At 36.0% G+C, this 14409-nt stretch overlaps 1 protein-coding gene across 9 annotated transcripts in view; it reads left to right on the top strand.

Annotated features, from left to right (window-relative positions):
• satb2 (SATB homeobox 2) overlaps window positions 1-14409 on the top strand; it is a 52464-nt gene that overhangs the window by 17577 nt on the left and 20478 nt on the right. For all 9 annotated transcript variants that reach the window (XM_067409772.1, XM_067409768.1, XM_067409771.1 and 6 more), the window contains 4 exons: window positions 2732-2914; window positions 11012-11138; window positions 12097-12220; window positions 12893-12995. In XM_067409772.1, the coding sequence (XP_067265873.1) occupies window positions 2732-2914; window positions 11012-11138; window positions 12097-12220; window positions 12893-12995 (537 nt within the window). The remainder of the gene's footprint in view (window positions 1-2731; window positions 2915-11011; window positions 11139-12096; window positions 12221-12892; window positions 12996-14409) is intronic.

The raw sequence follows: 14409 nt of genomic DNA, 5'->3' as shown, positions 1-14409 counted from the left end.
TGATTCTCAGAGAAAAGGCAAAATCATCTGGGCCAAATTCTTAACAGTTATTTCCTTTATTTCTACTTTTATTTCTCATAAGAAATGCATCTGTATATATATATATAATATAGTTGTATAGCGTACCATACAGGATGATACCGCTGTTACTGCTTCAGTATCATGTCTGCAAACCTGCATACAGTTACACATGAAGGTAAAGTGGTTCTGACAATAAAATGGTTACACATTTTCCTCTAAGGAAACATACAGTCTGTGTCCAACAACAAACAACACACAGCCACAGCACAAGTGTTATATTCTATCATCACTCACACTATGTAATCCCTGATGTTATGCATTGGGCCAAAAATGTCATCAAGATCAAGCTGTAATTCACCTTGACAGTGAGCAATGTGTTTAGCCAATCATAAAGCCACATATCAGATAAAGATTAGATACTTCTTTGGGGCCAAGACCTTAGCAACACATACCGTGTGTTTGTTCATGACTCTGTGTGTGTGTGTGTGTGTGTGTGTGAGAGTATCATTTGCTGTACACCTCTGAAGCAGATTTGATTTGACACAATATCTATGTCAACAAATTATATTCTTAAGAATTTTTTGGAATAGGTGGAGGAGGAAAGTAGTGGGGCTCTCTCTTCCTGTGCCCTGGCAGATGGGCCAAATGGTTAGTTTTAATAAGAGGTTGTCCTAAAGCAGTATTCTCCAAACCACAATGGAACAATAAAGAGTGGCCACACACAAGTCAGACATGGAATCAGAATTACTCAGACACATGCCTGCACTGCTAAAAATCATTTTCCTAATTTTTTTTTTTTTTTTTTTTTTTTTGTCTTGTTGTCCATCTAAAGCATTTCAAATAAAATTAATTTACTTGCATATTTGCACAAGATATTAAGTCTGGTTTTCAGAGAATATTTTAGTTAAGTTTGTATTTTACCTCTTCAGCAAATTATTTTAAAACAATTTGCCAATAGAATAAACTTAAAATGAATGTTAATTCAGTACATATTTTATGATTATGATTATTATTATCTAATGCAATTTTGCGTCTCAGGTAAATTTATCTCACTTCGAGGCTGTTTATCTATTATTTCTGGGAAACAAGACAAAAATGCTGATTTAAAAATGTTTATTTGCAGAAAGTACTTTGCTGCTATATTTCAACACATTTAATGTTGTTACTTTAGTCCGTGGCAGAGTCACACTTTTATAACAGTTTAAAAGCAAATATGCAATAACAGAATAATTCCACAGATATGCTTACAAGTCTGTAACTCTAACAAATGACACACTTTAACATTCCTACAGAAGTCTGTGCAGGCATTAATGCACATTACAACAGACAATCGAACAGACACAGAGAATACCCACACACGCAAATATGAGGCAGACACAGGCTTCGCACACATGCTGTTATCTTATGATGAAACCGTGCTCATACAGGGTACAGGGATGAGCCCATGGGAGCTAACGGGAAAAGAGAGAGAGTGAGTGAGAGACTGCTGGGAGCTGTTGTGTGTTGACAGTTATATTTCCCTGTTGGGGGAAATTCACTTACTTGAATTGGCACCGGCCCCTGGCCTGTAATTCACTCCACAAGAGCATTCTGAACTGGAAGCCAGGGTGATTAATGGAAAGGAAATAGAAATATAGGAATTGACTGATTAAACCAAGGGGCTCTGGGAGCCGTGCGTAAACGTATATGTATTTGTATGTGTGTGTGTGTGTGTGTGTGTGTGTATAAATTAGGAGAGAGAGTTTTGTACTGCTCTGCTCTTATTAGTACAACTGGGATCTTGCCTAATGCTTTCAGCCTATAATTTCTGAAGGGTATTAATTAATAGTCTGAAGGCTTTTGAGCACTTCAGGGAAATTGAACAAGCCAGTGGAGATTGGTTAGGCCTAGATTAACCAGGAAACTTGGGTGGGATGTGTGTTTTTCAGGCATCATTAGGTTGTGCGTACTATTTCTCAACAAGCCGTGAATGACTATGCATCCCAACATCCCATTAAAAGACGGGACTCTGTACCCACCAAATCACTTGCCAACATATTTTACAGGTTAATCATAAACGTTTTTAACTTAAATGTTAACAAAGTCAACACTACTAAAATAATGTGTTAAGTTACAGTGCAATGAGCCGTAACCTCAAACACTGAAGGCAGAAACGTTTGCATATCCGTTGGAGACTCATGCAACTAATTTTATTAAGTGACCAATGCCGTTAGCACGCAGTTCGTTGACTTGTGGAGATATCAGCTCAGCTGCACTGACAAAGTGGAGGGAGGCATCATAAAAAAATGATAGCTTTAATGTAGTATAATGGAGCTGGTTTGATGGTTGGTTTGATACACAATCTGGATGGTTTGTCCATGTTGAGTATTTGCATGGGCTGGGGGACAACCGATTGAACCTGTCCACCTTATTCAAATGCAATGAAGAACCTATTAATCATTACTGATTTTTTAATGAAGACTTTTCTCCTGAATAGTATGTGGCAACTGTTCAAAACAATGGTACTTACGCTTGATTGAGAAATAGAGCAGTGGATGGAATTTATGTACTGTAGGAATATTTAAAATAATTGTATGGAAATTAGTCAGATTACCATCTGTAGAATATCAGCTCAGTCACTGGACTCTCTTTTTAACAGTAATTCAGCTGTTCTCTGTTGACCATTGTTTCTTGAATGATTTCCATGCCGTGCTGCTCTCCTGTATTGCAGGTCTGATGATTCCAGTCTTCTGTGTGGTGGAGCAGATGGATGGAGGGATGATATCAGATGGAGAGAGCCGGGAGGAACATGCCGAGTTTGTACTGGTCAGGAAGGACATCCTTTTCACTCAACTTGTTGAAACTGCACTTCTCGCCCTTGGCTACTCCCATAGTTCTGCAGCCCAGGCACATGGTGAGTTCAAAAATGCCCAGACTCAGAGTGCGTATATAAAGCAGTTGATGAATTTACCTCTACAATTTCATTAAAAAAGAAGAAAAAAACTTAGAAGAACTTGAACTTCCATTTCCAGTGTGAAATGGAATCACAGAAGCCACGGAAACTGGAAACAATATCAGATATGTTAACATTTTATCTTGATTTGCTGTTTAATCGGGCTGCCAAAAGTTAAAGCATTTTTACACAAAACTCCCTTGTAGTTTACTTAAAATCTATATAGTTGTAAACAACTGTATTACAGTTAATATAATATTAATTAAATTAAAGCACACTTAAGTGTATGTTCTTAAAGATAGTAAACCTTCATGACTGTTTCTTAACACACTTAAGTACACTTTTAAAACAGTAAACTTTGTACTGTTTGTAAAGTTTGTAAAGTTTTCCTTTAAAGTACATTTTAAATCATTGTTTTAATAACGTTTTGTGATTTTTTTTAACGAAATACAGTTATTTTGATGTGTTGATTAACAATAATCATATGTAAAGTACTTGATTATAATTTTAACTGTAGTGTGTTATTTGATATTACGTTTAAAATGAATATATTTTAAATATACTAAATTACATTCAATAGAAATGACATTAGTTTACTTTAAATGCTTGTCAGTACATAAGGCAATTGCATATAAAGATATATTTGAGTTTAATTAATTTAAAATATAGTAAAAAAACTGAAAGCATTGCATTCAGTTTGTACTCAGTTAGATACTTTTAAATTATATTATTTCAGTAATAAGAGCTCTTTTTAAAAGTATTCTAAAGTGTACATCTTTTTCACAAAGGGTAAATTACAGATTTGGGTAAATAAGATTCAGTTAATCAAAACTAGATCATGTATGAGATATGCATGAAATATAATGAGAAAAGATCTTAATTATATGTTTATATATAATATATCTATATCTTAAAAAAGTTAGAAGTTAGTAATTTAATATTAATTTATAAATACACTAGTGTTTGTTGTTAACTGGCATTCATTCATAATACATTACAGTAATTAATGTTAATTTATTTCAAAATAAAATGATAATGTTATGTTTATCTAGAAATTAAAATGAACCTAGATTAGTAAATGCTGTAATAACCAATGTTATTAATATACATAATGCATTAACTTATGTTAATGAAATGGTACTTATTGTAAAGTGATTCCAAAATGCAAAATAATCATATTTATTTCTGATATAACTACATGCCTGAATTAAACATGCAGTTTGTAATCTTTCCATATATAGTACATGCTCTTTCACATTCTATTTTAGGCAGTATGTTAGGCAGTATACGGTATGGAACACTACACAGGAACAGTATGCACTGCACAGTACGCAGTGAGCAAAACACTAGTACTCCATTCCATTACAGTTCAGAGCTATTAGAGTGGCAGGGAGTGCTGGGAGGAGGTCTGGCCGTTGAGATGATGACAGGAGGATATACTGTTTTGGGCTTATGTGTCTGAGAACACTGAGGAGGAAGGGCATTTGTTCAACATAACTGAATCACAGACAGTCTGAAAATCTCATTAAACAAGAACAAAGGAAATGGCAAGGCAAAGAATGCGGTACTTTCACGTAACAAAAAGATGCATGTGAACTGTATTTGTGTGTATGTGGTAACTTTGTGGGAATGCATGTTTGTGTCTGCTCGAGGTCTTTGTACTCACATAGTATGTGTCCATTTTCTGTGCCTGTTTGTGTGTGTATATGGAGAATGTTTATGAGTATGTGGGCCAAAGAAGCAATATAATGCTTTATTTTATTGTTGCACACATGATTGTCATCTCCCAGAAGATTGAGAGTTTACTTGGATTCTGTAAAGTATGAAGAAAATTTAAAACAGTCATTACTTCATGTTGATCCACGGTAACAAAAGACATCACGATTTACTTCATAAGTTGAGCATTTGGCATTTATGTGAACTTATTTTTATGTCGTGTTTGTGTTCCCAGTTCACGTCCTGAAGTTTGTTGTGCGATTTGATGGCGTTGCATTTTATTGAAAGTGTTTTTAAAAGTATTGTCAAAAAACAAAGAGCGAAAATTGAAGGCCACGTTTCAACCTTTAATTAAATGATCATTTAAGTCAGACTGATGAAATGTCTGCTACGTTTTTGTAGTGATTGTAGTTTTTAAAATTAAATGCTGCGTGGTTTGTTTGTGTGTGACTGCAGCTTGTTATTCATCAAAAATAATGTTAAATAAGCATCCTTTCTATTTTTTTGACAACTAAATATACACAGTAACGAAAACAGAAAAAAAAAAAAAACATTAGTCACTCGCATAAATTCACTCAAAGCACTCCCTTTAGAAATTCCTTTGAAGAGCCAAAAACAGGATCAATATGTTTCCCACACAGCGACTCCTTAAGCCATTTGTGGAACCTCCAAAAATACCGTAATGTGCTATAAAATGAAACAAGTATGCAAATTGATAGAAGCGGCATTATGATTGGAAAGTCAGAATAGTCCTGTCTGGCCCACACAATGGCGCCACATCTGTGAGGAAGTCCCAGACGCTACTCCCCTGAACGCAGAAATACGAGAGGTCACCTCTGCGCGGTCGCAAAACAATATCAAAAGGACATGGAGGAGGAGAGGATAGCAGTGGAAAACAAACCATTTAGACTCAATATAATCCACACACCCTCTCACAGTGATCAGTTCAGATGAGGCCAGATAAAAGAAAAGGTGAGGGATACGGCTCCCACACTCGCTCACACACACTAACAAGATGTACTGACTTCAGTTTATTCCTAAAAGGAGCAGAGAATGAGCGATAGAAGGAGAGAGGGAGAGCTCTCCTCTCAAATGAATACTTTTTGTTTTTAAAGCAAGCGTTTATGTTAAATGAATAATTTCTGGCTTAAATTATACATTTTTTCCTCTGTGGTTCACAACCAAAATTACACAGAGTCCCATCTATTTTCTCCCTGTTTGAATTGTGTCCTGCATAGCTCTCTCCTAGTGGTATATTTAAGCTCCTCTCCCAGCACCGCTGCCTTTCTTTAATTAGCCTGACCAGTAATTAACTGGGAGATATTGTTTATTTCAATTATAAGGGTCTGAGTACTTTTATAGAATTGTATGGACAGACCTGTACTTTAAGGCTTCAGACAATTAACAGTGGTGACGGATTACAGCACGAGCGCATTGTTGTGCTGCCACGTTTGACATGCAGCCACAACAGGTCGAACTGGGGCAGTTTGATGAAAATTCACTCTGCTGCCTGATAGAGGCCGAACCGTCACTTCACATTCTTTGAGTAATTAACTAATTCCCGCTTGTAATGTGGACATTTGCAGGGATGCCTTACTTATAGGGAATAGGTCACCCAAAAATGAAGATTCTGGCCTCGTTTACGTCGTTTTGTTTGAAACCTGTATGCCTTTTTTTCCATGGAAAATTACAGGAGAATTTCTGAAAAAATATTTGGATGAAGATCTATCTCAGTCTTCAACGAATCCTTTGATTTACTTAGATTTATGACCAAAGCGAGTAAGCCTTCCATCTGCCATCTGACACCCCTGGCAGCCAATCAGAAACAAGGCAGTTCTGTCATTGTTGTTGCCAGGGGTCTTCACCTGTCTAGCCAGACAACCTTTCACATTACAGTTAAAACTTAAAAAAACAAAAAACAAATTATGAATCTACAGAATTTCCACCAAAATACTGATTTCATAACAGATATAAGATGCTTATATTATGATATTATGGTAAAACCCAAACCATAATACATTTTGTAAGTATTCCATCCATTTCTCCTGTGTATATTACTGATGACTGATAATAACAGTATAGAGATGGATTTCACGACTCATATAATGGGGCATCCCTTCACCGGGCCAAGTCACTCGGAGCAGCAAACATTTGGAGTTCAGTGCATCTATCCAAACTAGCTCTGCCAAACAGAGTAAGTATGCTAAGGAAAATTTTCAGACTGTGTGTGAGGTAGCGTTTGTGTGTGTGAGTGTGTATGGATGGATACACATAAGTTTTAGCCAAGCCACCAGCCGACCACATGAAAGCCTAGCACTGGGAGGAGGAATTTTAATGTGGCAATGGGAACAATGGTTTGTACTGGGGGAGGAAAATGACAAGGAACAGAGTCTTTCCAAGTTAAAAATGATTCATTAATGACATTACCACAGTCTCTGTATGATGCTAGCTCATACTGTAAATAGGAATAAATTGAACCGCTTTTTATTGGAACAGAGATTTTTTCAGATTGGTTGCAGTGAGCTGTCTGTTCAAGATTGAACATGTGAATGGGATAAACTCACTGACATTCAACGCTTTTGAAATGTTCGACAGCAATTGAAATGAATCACTGCTTAACTTAAAGTACACTAAGAGCGTCTCAGTTCAGTCTTAATTGATGCTACTGCACATCTGTCTTATATGTCTTGAATACTCAAGACGTCTGCGGTGGGCATACGTTCAGCATTGCACAATGAGACAAAACAGCAGCGTTCCTCAAAAATCATAGCGAAACCAGTAATATAAACACAGACTTGAAGGAGGAGGACAGATCTAAAGGTGGGCGTGGCACAATCATACAAATTGTCTTCATCTGTCTGACTTGCCTCTCTTCTTTAATTCACTGTCTGGGGAATACATCTCCACAAATACCTTTAGAACAAAGACTTGTGTCTCAGAGGATAGAAGTTCACTGTTGTTACAAGGGTCACCAGCAGGGTTGGACCGTTATATAGTGGTTGTCTAGGGCCCCGACATACTTGGAAGCGCACAAAATAATCTATAATAAACAGATAAGTTCTGACACAAGGAGCTTTGCCTCCAATCATAACTGGAAGCAAGTGACAAAACTAGACCCCTCCCTCTATAATCATTGAATGTCTCCACTAGCATTGAATGAAGGTAGACAGTTTACAGTAATTTACATGATTTATTCATGCCAAGTACTGCACACCCAGACGTATTCACAGATTCCACACCCTGAGCATTTTCTTACATTTGACAGAAAAAAAAATAAAATAAATACAATTCTATACTGAAGCTATTTTAGTCTTTGGTGTGCTTACCATTTAAGGTTTGAATGGCAGAAATAAAGCATAAGGCTTGTGACACTTTCTCAAGAATAATATGTCGAAGGAATTCAAGCACTGCTGAAGAGAAGATAAGATAAATCTGTTTTTTAATGTCTGTATAAATTAATATTTTTTCAGTATTTATTTATTATTTATTATTATATATATATAATTTAATTTATTTAATTTAATTTATGCATTATTAAAATTTTTATTTTGTACCAAATTTATTTACTAAATTTTTACTTTATTTGCAAAAAAAAAAAAAAAAAAAATCTTTTTAAGGCATCTATTTATAGGCCTATTTACTTTTTACATAGTTCTACCTCAATTAGCTATATTCTTACATTATTTTTGATTTTGTACCATATTCTTGACCTAATTTTAATTGACAGCGCACTTTTCTTTATTTGCCAACAAATTATATAATTTAATTTATATAGGCCTATTCACTTTTGTACATAGTTCTACTTTAATTGTTGTCTGTTTACATCAAATCTGTTACACTAAAGTACATCGTACTATACAGTATGAGTTACTTAAGAGGAACAATGTTGCAGTTGCTGTATGGATTTTATATTAAGACTAAATCAATTTTTTTATATTTACATTAAGACCAAATTCAAATGAATGTTTTACACCAGTGAGGCCCATTTTCATAATATAGGGGTCTAAGGATTTGCAAACCCACTGGTCCTGTTTAGATTCTGACACTGATAAGCTCCCACATCAGAAGCATTCAGAAGCATTTCTAATTTGCAAAAACAGTTTCTGTCCAAAACTAACTCATTCAATCAGGCTTTAGTGGCAGCAGTGGCATGGCAGCACAGTGTCTGGATGGAGGTAAGTGATCCATCGGCATGTCTGTGTGTGATTGAGCAGCTGGAGCTCTTCAGATGACACAAACAGCCTAAAGCAATACAAAAAAAAAAAAAAAAATACAAAAGAGAAAGAAAGAGAGCGAGAGAGGGAAGCTGGGCAGCGTCTGGGTCTCATTTAGTGGAAAGTAATGTGATTAGCATTGTTTAGTTTTCACAGCTTCAGTCAGTCCCTCTTAAGACCATGGGAAATACTTTTGTGTGAGAGTTTGTGTGTGTGTGGATGTGTTTTGTATCTATTCATGGCACACCCTTGGTTTTTTGGTCAGGTTCACGTCCTGTTGTCGGATGTGTTGGATATATACATTTGCACAAGAGATGTGGAATTGACTGCACATGCATGCGAGCGGTGCGTGTTGAAAAGTGTTTACGGACGTGTGCAGTGTTTGGAAAACGGTTAATAATGCAATGAGCGCAGGGTCCAGTTTACATGTACAGCGCATCTTGACAATGATTACGACATCTGGAAATAAATAGAGCGGAGGGCATAATAGATTCAGCTAATTCATTTTTAATAGCACAGTGTGGTTCTTGGAAAAAATAAATTATGGCACCCTCAGTAGATGCCACTGCTGGTTAGGTTTTATCCTGACCCTGATCTGTAAACCTATTCAGCTTCAGTATAATTTAAAGGGATGATTCACTGTTTGAAGGTGAATGCACTGAAATGCATTAAAAAAGTTATAAAGTCTAAAAAGATGATCACTGCTTGATTGCTTGACATTTTTAATGTATTTAGTAATAGTTAAACCCATCAAAACATTTCTCATTAACCATTAAAGGGATAGTTAACCCAAAAATTCTGTCATCATCTACTCATTTACCCTCATGTTGTTCCAAACATGAATGACTTTCTTTCTTCATTGGAAAACAAAAGAAGATAATTTGAAAAATATCTCGGTATTTTTTTCTTTCTTTTTTTTGTCCACACAATGAGAGTCAGTGAGGTTGTTTCAATGCATGTGCTGTAGTTTAAAATTGTGGACTTCAAATATCTGCTTTTGTGTTTTTCAGAAGAAAAAAAAAAAGTCAGATTGTTTGCCAATGACATGAGTAAATGATGACAGAATGTTCATATTTGCATGAACTATCTCTTTAAAATGGGAAGCAATTTACGTCTCTTCACACAGGTCATTGTGGGACGGCCTTAGTTACCTGGAGTATTTACAAAACAATCAGATGGCATCGTTCAGAAATATGGCTTTGTCTCACAGTGACACCCCGATTACAGATTACTCCTCAGCCATAAATGCCCGTCTCTTCCTTTGCACAATGAGAGGCATTTATAACAGTCAATTTGGGTTAATCATACAATCATTGACCTGTGTTTATGACGGCCCATTAATGGAGGGTGAGGGTGGGGGGTTGGATTGGGGGTGGACATAAGAGTCTGCGATGCGCTAGACGAGCGCCTGCTTCCTATATATACTCCTTGGTTATAAAAGATCCACAGGCTGGGCCTGCGGTTATTGGTGTAGCTTTCAGTATGCACGATAGGTGCTTCTTCCTGACCTGATAAGTATTTAATAGATAAAGCCTTATCATTGGTGATATTGCTCCTTGCTGTCTGCTTTTATAGCACAAGATGAAGCACCGCAGAATACGAGAAGTAAGGAAACAAAGTCCTCCGAAATGTATGATTTTCAAAATGTTTGATGCAATAACCCACAGGTAGTGTAAATTATTTAGGAAATGATAAATATATGACTCATTTCCCACTACTCTTCCTTGTCACTTATATACCTTATGTATAATCATATATTTCGCCATATGCAGTAAATCATGTTGGTTTGCCACCTACCTTAACCCCCTCTTTCCAATCACTCCATGTTCTTGTCTCCCTGTCTTTCAATCATCATGTTTTGTGTGCCCTCTAATGTTGATTTTTGCTGTAAGTGGGTGCTTGTGTGATGATGTAATGTGCCAGCTTTGGTTCTGGTTTGGTGGAGCTGCCTAGTACTCATTGGAGTGGAGCCCCTCCTAACTTATTCTCTTATTGAGATTTCATTACAGCCATCATTGACATGAGGCCATCTCTGATGATGTCATGGAAATATGCTACACAAATTTGCTGCACAATGAGATCAAGTGGGGTTAATCGACTCTCCCCTCTCTCTGCTTCCTTTTCACAGGCATCATTAAGGTGGGCCGCTGGAACCCCCTGCCCATCCATTACCTTACAGATGCTCCAGAGGCAACGGTTGCTGATATGTTACTGGACGTTTACCACATGGTCACGCTACGCATCCAGCTACAGAGGTACGAGATGACCAAGCACTCTTAAAAATAAAGGTTTTTCAATAGTCCCTTAGTTCAAAAAAGAACCATATATATATATATATATATATATATATATATATATATATATATATATATCTATATATATATATATATATATATATATATATATTGGAGGGGAGGTATTATTATATTATATTTAATATCATATTATTATTATATCATATTATTAATTATTAATGATAATAGTAATATAAAATAAACAAGTTTAGGTCCAATTTTAGTTTTAAATTACCAGCACAAAACAACTAAAAAAGTTATTTGTGGAATTTTTATCTTGTGGTATCAGGCTGTAAAACCTTTAATTTGTTTGATTTTTTTAGATGTGAATCATAATGTTTATATAATGCAATTGATAAATATTGTATCATCTGTACACAAACTATGGGAAAATAATATTTTGGTTTGTTATATATAATAATTTATTATATTATTAAAAAAATAATTTATTGATATTAATTGATGTTATGCTATATATTTTATTATTATTAATATTTGTTTTTTTAATATGTGCATTGATGGAACATGTACAGAAGTTTCCCTTTTCCGTATATTATAACACTTCAAATGTCCGGATAAGTAAGGGATTATTTTTCTTTTGTCAATAATAGACTGTTGAGCAAGACTCTAAAGCTCTGTGCATAAATAAGAACAGGAGATAGGCCACGGTAAACTTTTATCTGCACTCCTCAATGAGCCCTTTCATGCCCACTGATTGCAGTTTACTTCTGAAAGCTGAGGAAATAAACATAGACTGAGAGGATTTTAGGCATTGTGTAGTTGTGTACAATCCAGGTTTGTTTCCCTGTATCTTCATGGTGATAATATTGCTGACCTGGCCTGCTGCAGGGTTTATTGATCAGGAATTGAAGATTATTACTTTAATGGAGGGATGAGTAAAAGTGTTTTATGGATACAGCTTTGCTAAACTGGAGGACCTCCCATCAGAGCAGTGGAACCACGCTACAGTACGCAACGCCCTCAAAGAACTGCTCAAAGAGATGAACCAGAGCACCCTGGCCAAAGAATGTCCACTCTCACAGGTAGAGTTGCTACCCACTCAAATTTTACAAATCCAACAGACATAGATTTGGCTTTAAAATGATATGTAAAGCATGGCTGCTGGTGCAACTATGCCAAAAATACAACATAATACTTAGCAGTATAACATAAATGAAAATGTTGGGCTCAGTATTGCACTATGCTTGCAGTTGTTCCAATCAATATTGTCAGTACATGTTTAGAATGTTTCGTTCATCAATTCAAAATTTACTCAAATTCCCCGAATTCATGGGCCATTTCTAAAACCCAGAAATTACTTCACCATGAGAGAGAGTATGCATGTGTGTGTCTATGTGGGTGTGCATCCGCGATCCTTGCTGTGCTCATTTCCAAGTAAGCGAGCAATCTTTGAGATTTATGTATCTGTGCATGCTGTGTTTAAATGGAACTATGTGTGGGTGTTGATCCTCATATCAATTGTTTGCATATGTGTGTGGCTCTTCATCTCTACTTGTGTCACTGTGGCTTGAAGCTTGTCGCGGCGTTCGCTATCCGCCTTGCCTGGGTGGCTTTCCGCAGTAATGTGTTTTATAGGCCATTTATCATTGCAATTTTAAGATCTTGATCATGTGTGTTTATTTCCGTTATCCTCTGTCTTTACTCTGATTTCTTCCTTTTTACTGACCTCTCTCATTTCTTGGACTTTTTTCCAGAGTATGATTTCCTCGATAGTGAATAGTTCCTACTATGCTAATGTCTCAACTGCCAAATGCCAAGAGTTTGGTCGCTGGTACAAGAAGTACAAAAAAATTAAAGGTAAGACTTTTGCTAATGACTTTTTTTGGTTATATTTTTACTCTGTCCAACCAAAATCCAGACTCAAATCCTTCCTCTGTTATATGGTGCCATCTTAAATCAAGTGGGGAAAAAGGGTTAAGATGCTAACCTGAAATCAGCACAGACTGGTCAGGAAAGCATAGCTGTGTCCAAAATCGCAGTCTGAGTAGGTACTACATTTGATGAAGAACTTACTTTGTAACCGTTGAAAACGTATGTACTATATAGTTTGAATGTGTATATTACAAATGAAATCCGGATGTACTGTATCCGTCATGTTGTCACTGTCAAGTGACTTACTGCATCAGTTCTGTTGTTTCACTGCCACTGCCAACTCCTCTCCTGTGACTTAATGGGATTGTAAAGTGTCCCTTAGATGTGTACTTCAGAATTTCGCCTGTCATCAGGTACTTTGTCAAGTAATAGGTCATCTATGTACTTTTCACCTCCTGTTTTATGAATACTATGAATTTGGACATACATTTTTTACATATCATTTTTTTTTCTTTTAAATTTAATATTTACTGTACACTTTTGTGTAGGTTTAAATAGTGTTAATTTGGATTTTTTGTGTTCTGTATACATATTTTATTTATGTTTTGAGTTTACTCTGTACATGTTTGTGTAGGTTTTGAATGTGTACAGTTTGTACAAATTTGCATAGGTTTTGAATTGATGTACACTTGTGTGTTTTGAATTTAATATGTACACTTATGTATATTTACATTGAATGGCTCCACAATATTTCATTTGTAATTTAAAATATATTTGTTAAAAAAATTGTTTAAAAAATATAGAAAACAAAGTATATTTTATATATTAAAATAATGTCATGAATAAAAGTAAATAGTTATAGTTAGTAAATAACACAACAAGTAACCCAACTATGGGTTAACATGGCATTGACAATAACATGGCGTTATTTTAAACCCACAGTTGGGAAGGTGCTATGTTAACCCATAGTTGGGTTATTTTTAACCCAACATTTTTTATTGAGTACTATATAGTAGGGAAGTAGGCATATTCAGACACAGGGAATGTGTGTGGGTTTTTTTTTTTTTAATGAGATGTCCCATTTCTAGCGTGTGGTAAGGTGTTCAGGGTCATGAGCAAGTCTTGAGCTTTGTACTGCGTTTTATACGTTATCTCTTAATGACTCCTCTTACACGGGATGGGGTAACCTAAGCCTCCTCACTGCCTAATAGAAACCACTGTTCCTTCCCCCAAAATGCTGCAGGGGGTCTCCCAGCGGCAGGTCCTACAGGGAGTCGTCCCACAGCTCCACTGTTTAAGCCTCTTAGCATCCAAATGCCTGAGACAATTTTCCTCCTCTCGTTGCCTCTTCAAAAAGTGAAATAATTACACAGCAGGACAGATCAAAGTGGGGGCTAAA

Source organism: Chanodichthys erythropterus, chromosome 14, assembly GCF_024489055.1.
Source record: "Chanodichthys erythropterus isolate Z2021 chromosome 14, ASM2448905v1, whole genome shotgun sequence".
NCBI classification, from domain to species: Eukaryota; Metazoa; Chordata; class Actinopteri; order Cypriniformes; family Xenocyprididae; genus Chanodichthys; species Chanodichthys erythropterus.
Note: the sequence above shows the minus strand (reverse complement) of the source record. Positions and strands in the feature narration are given on the sequence as shown.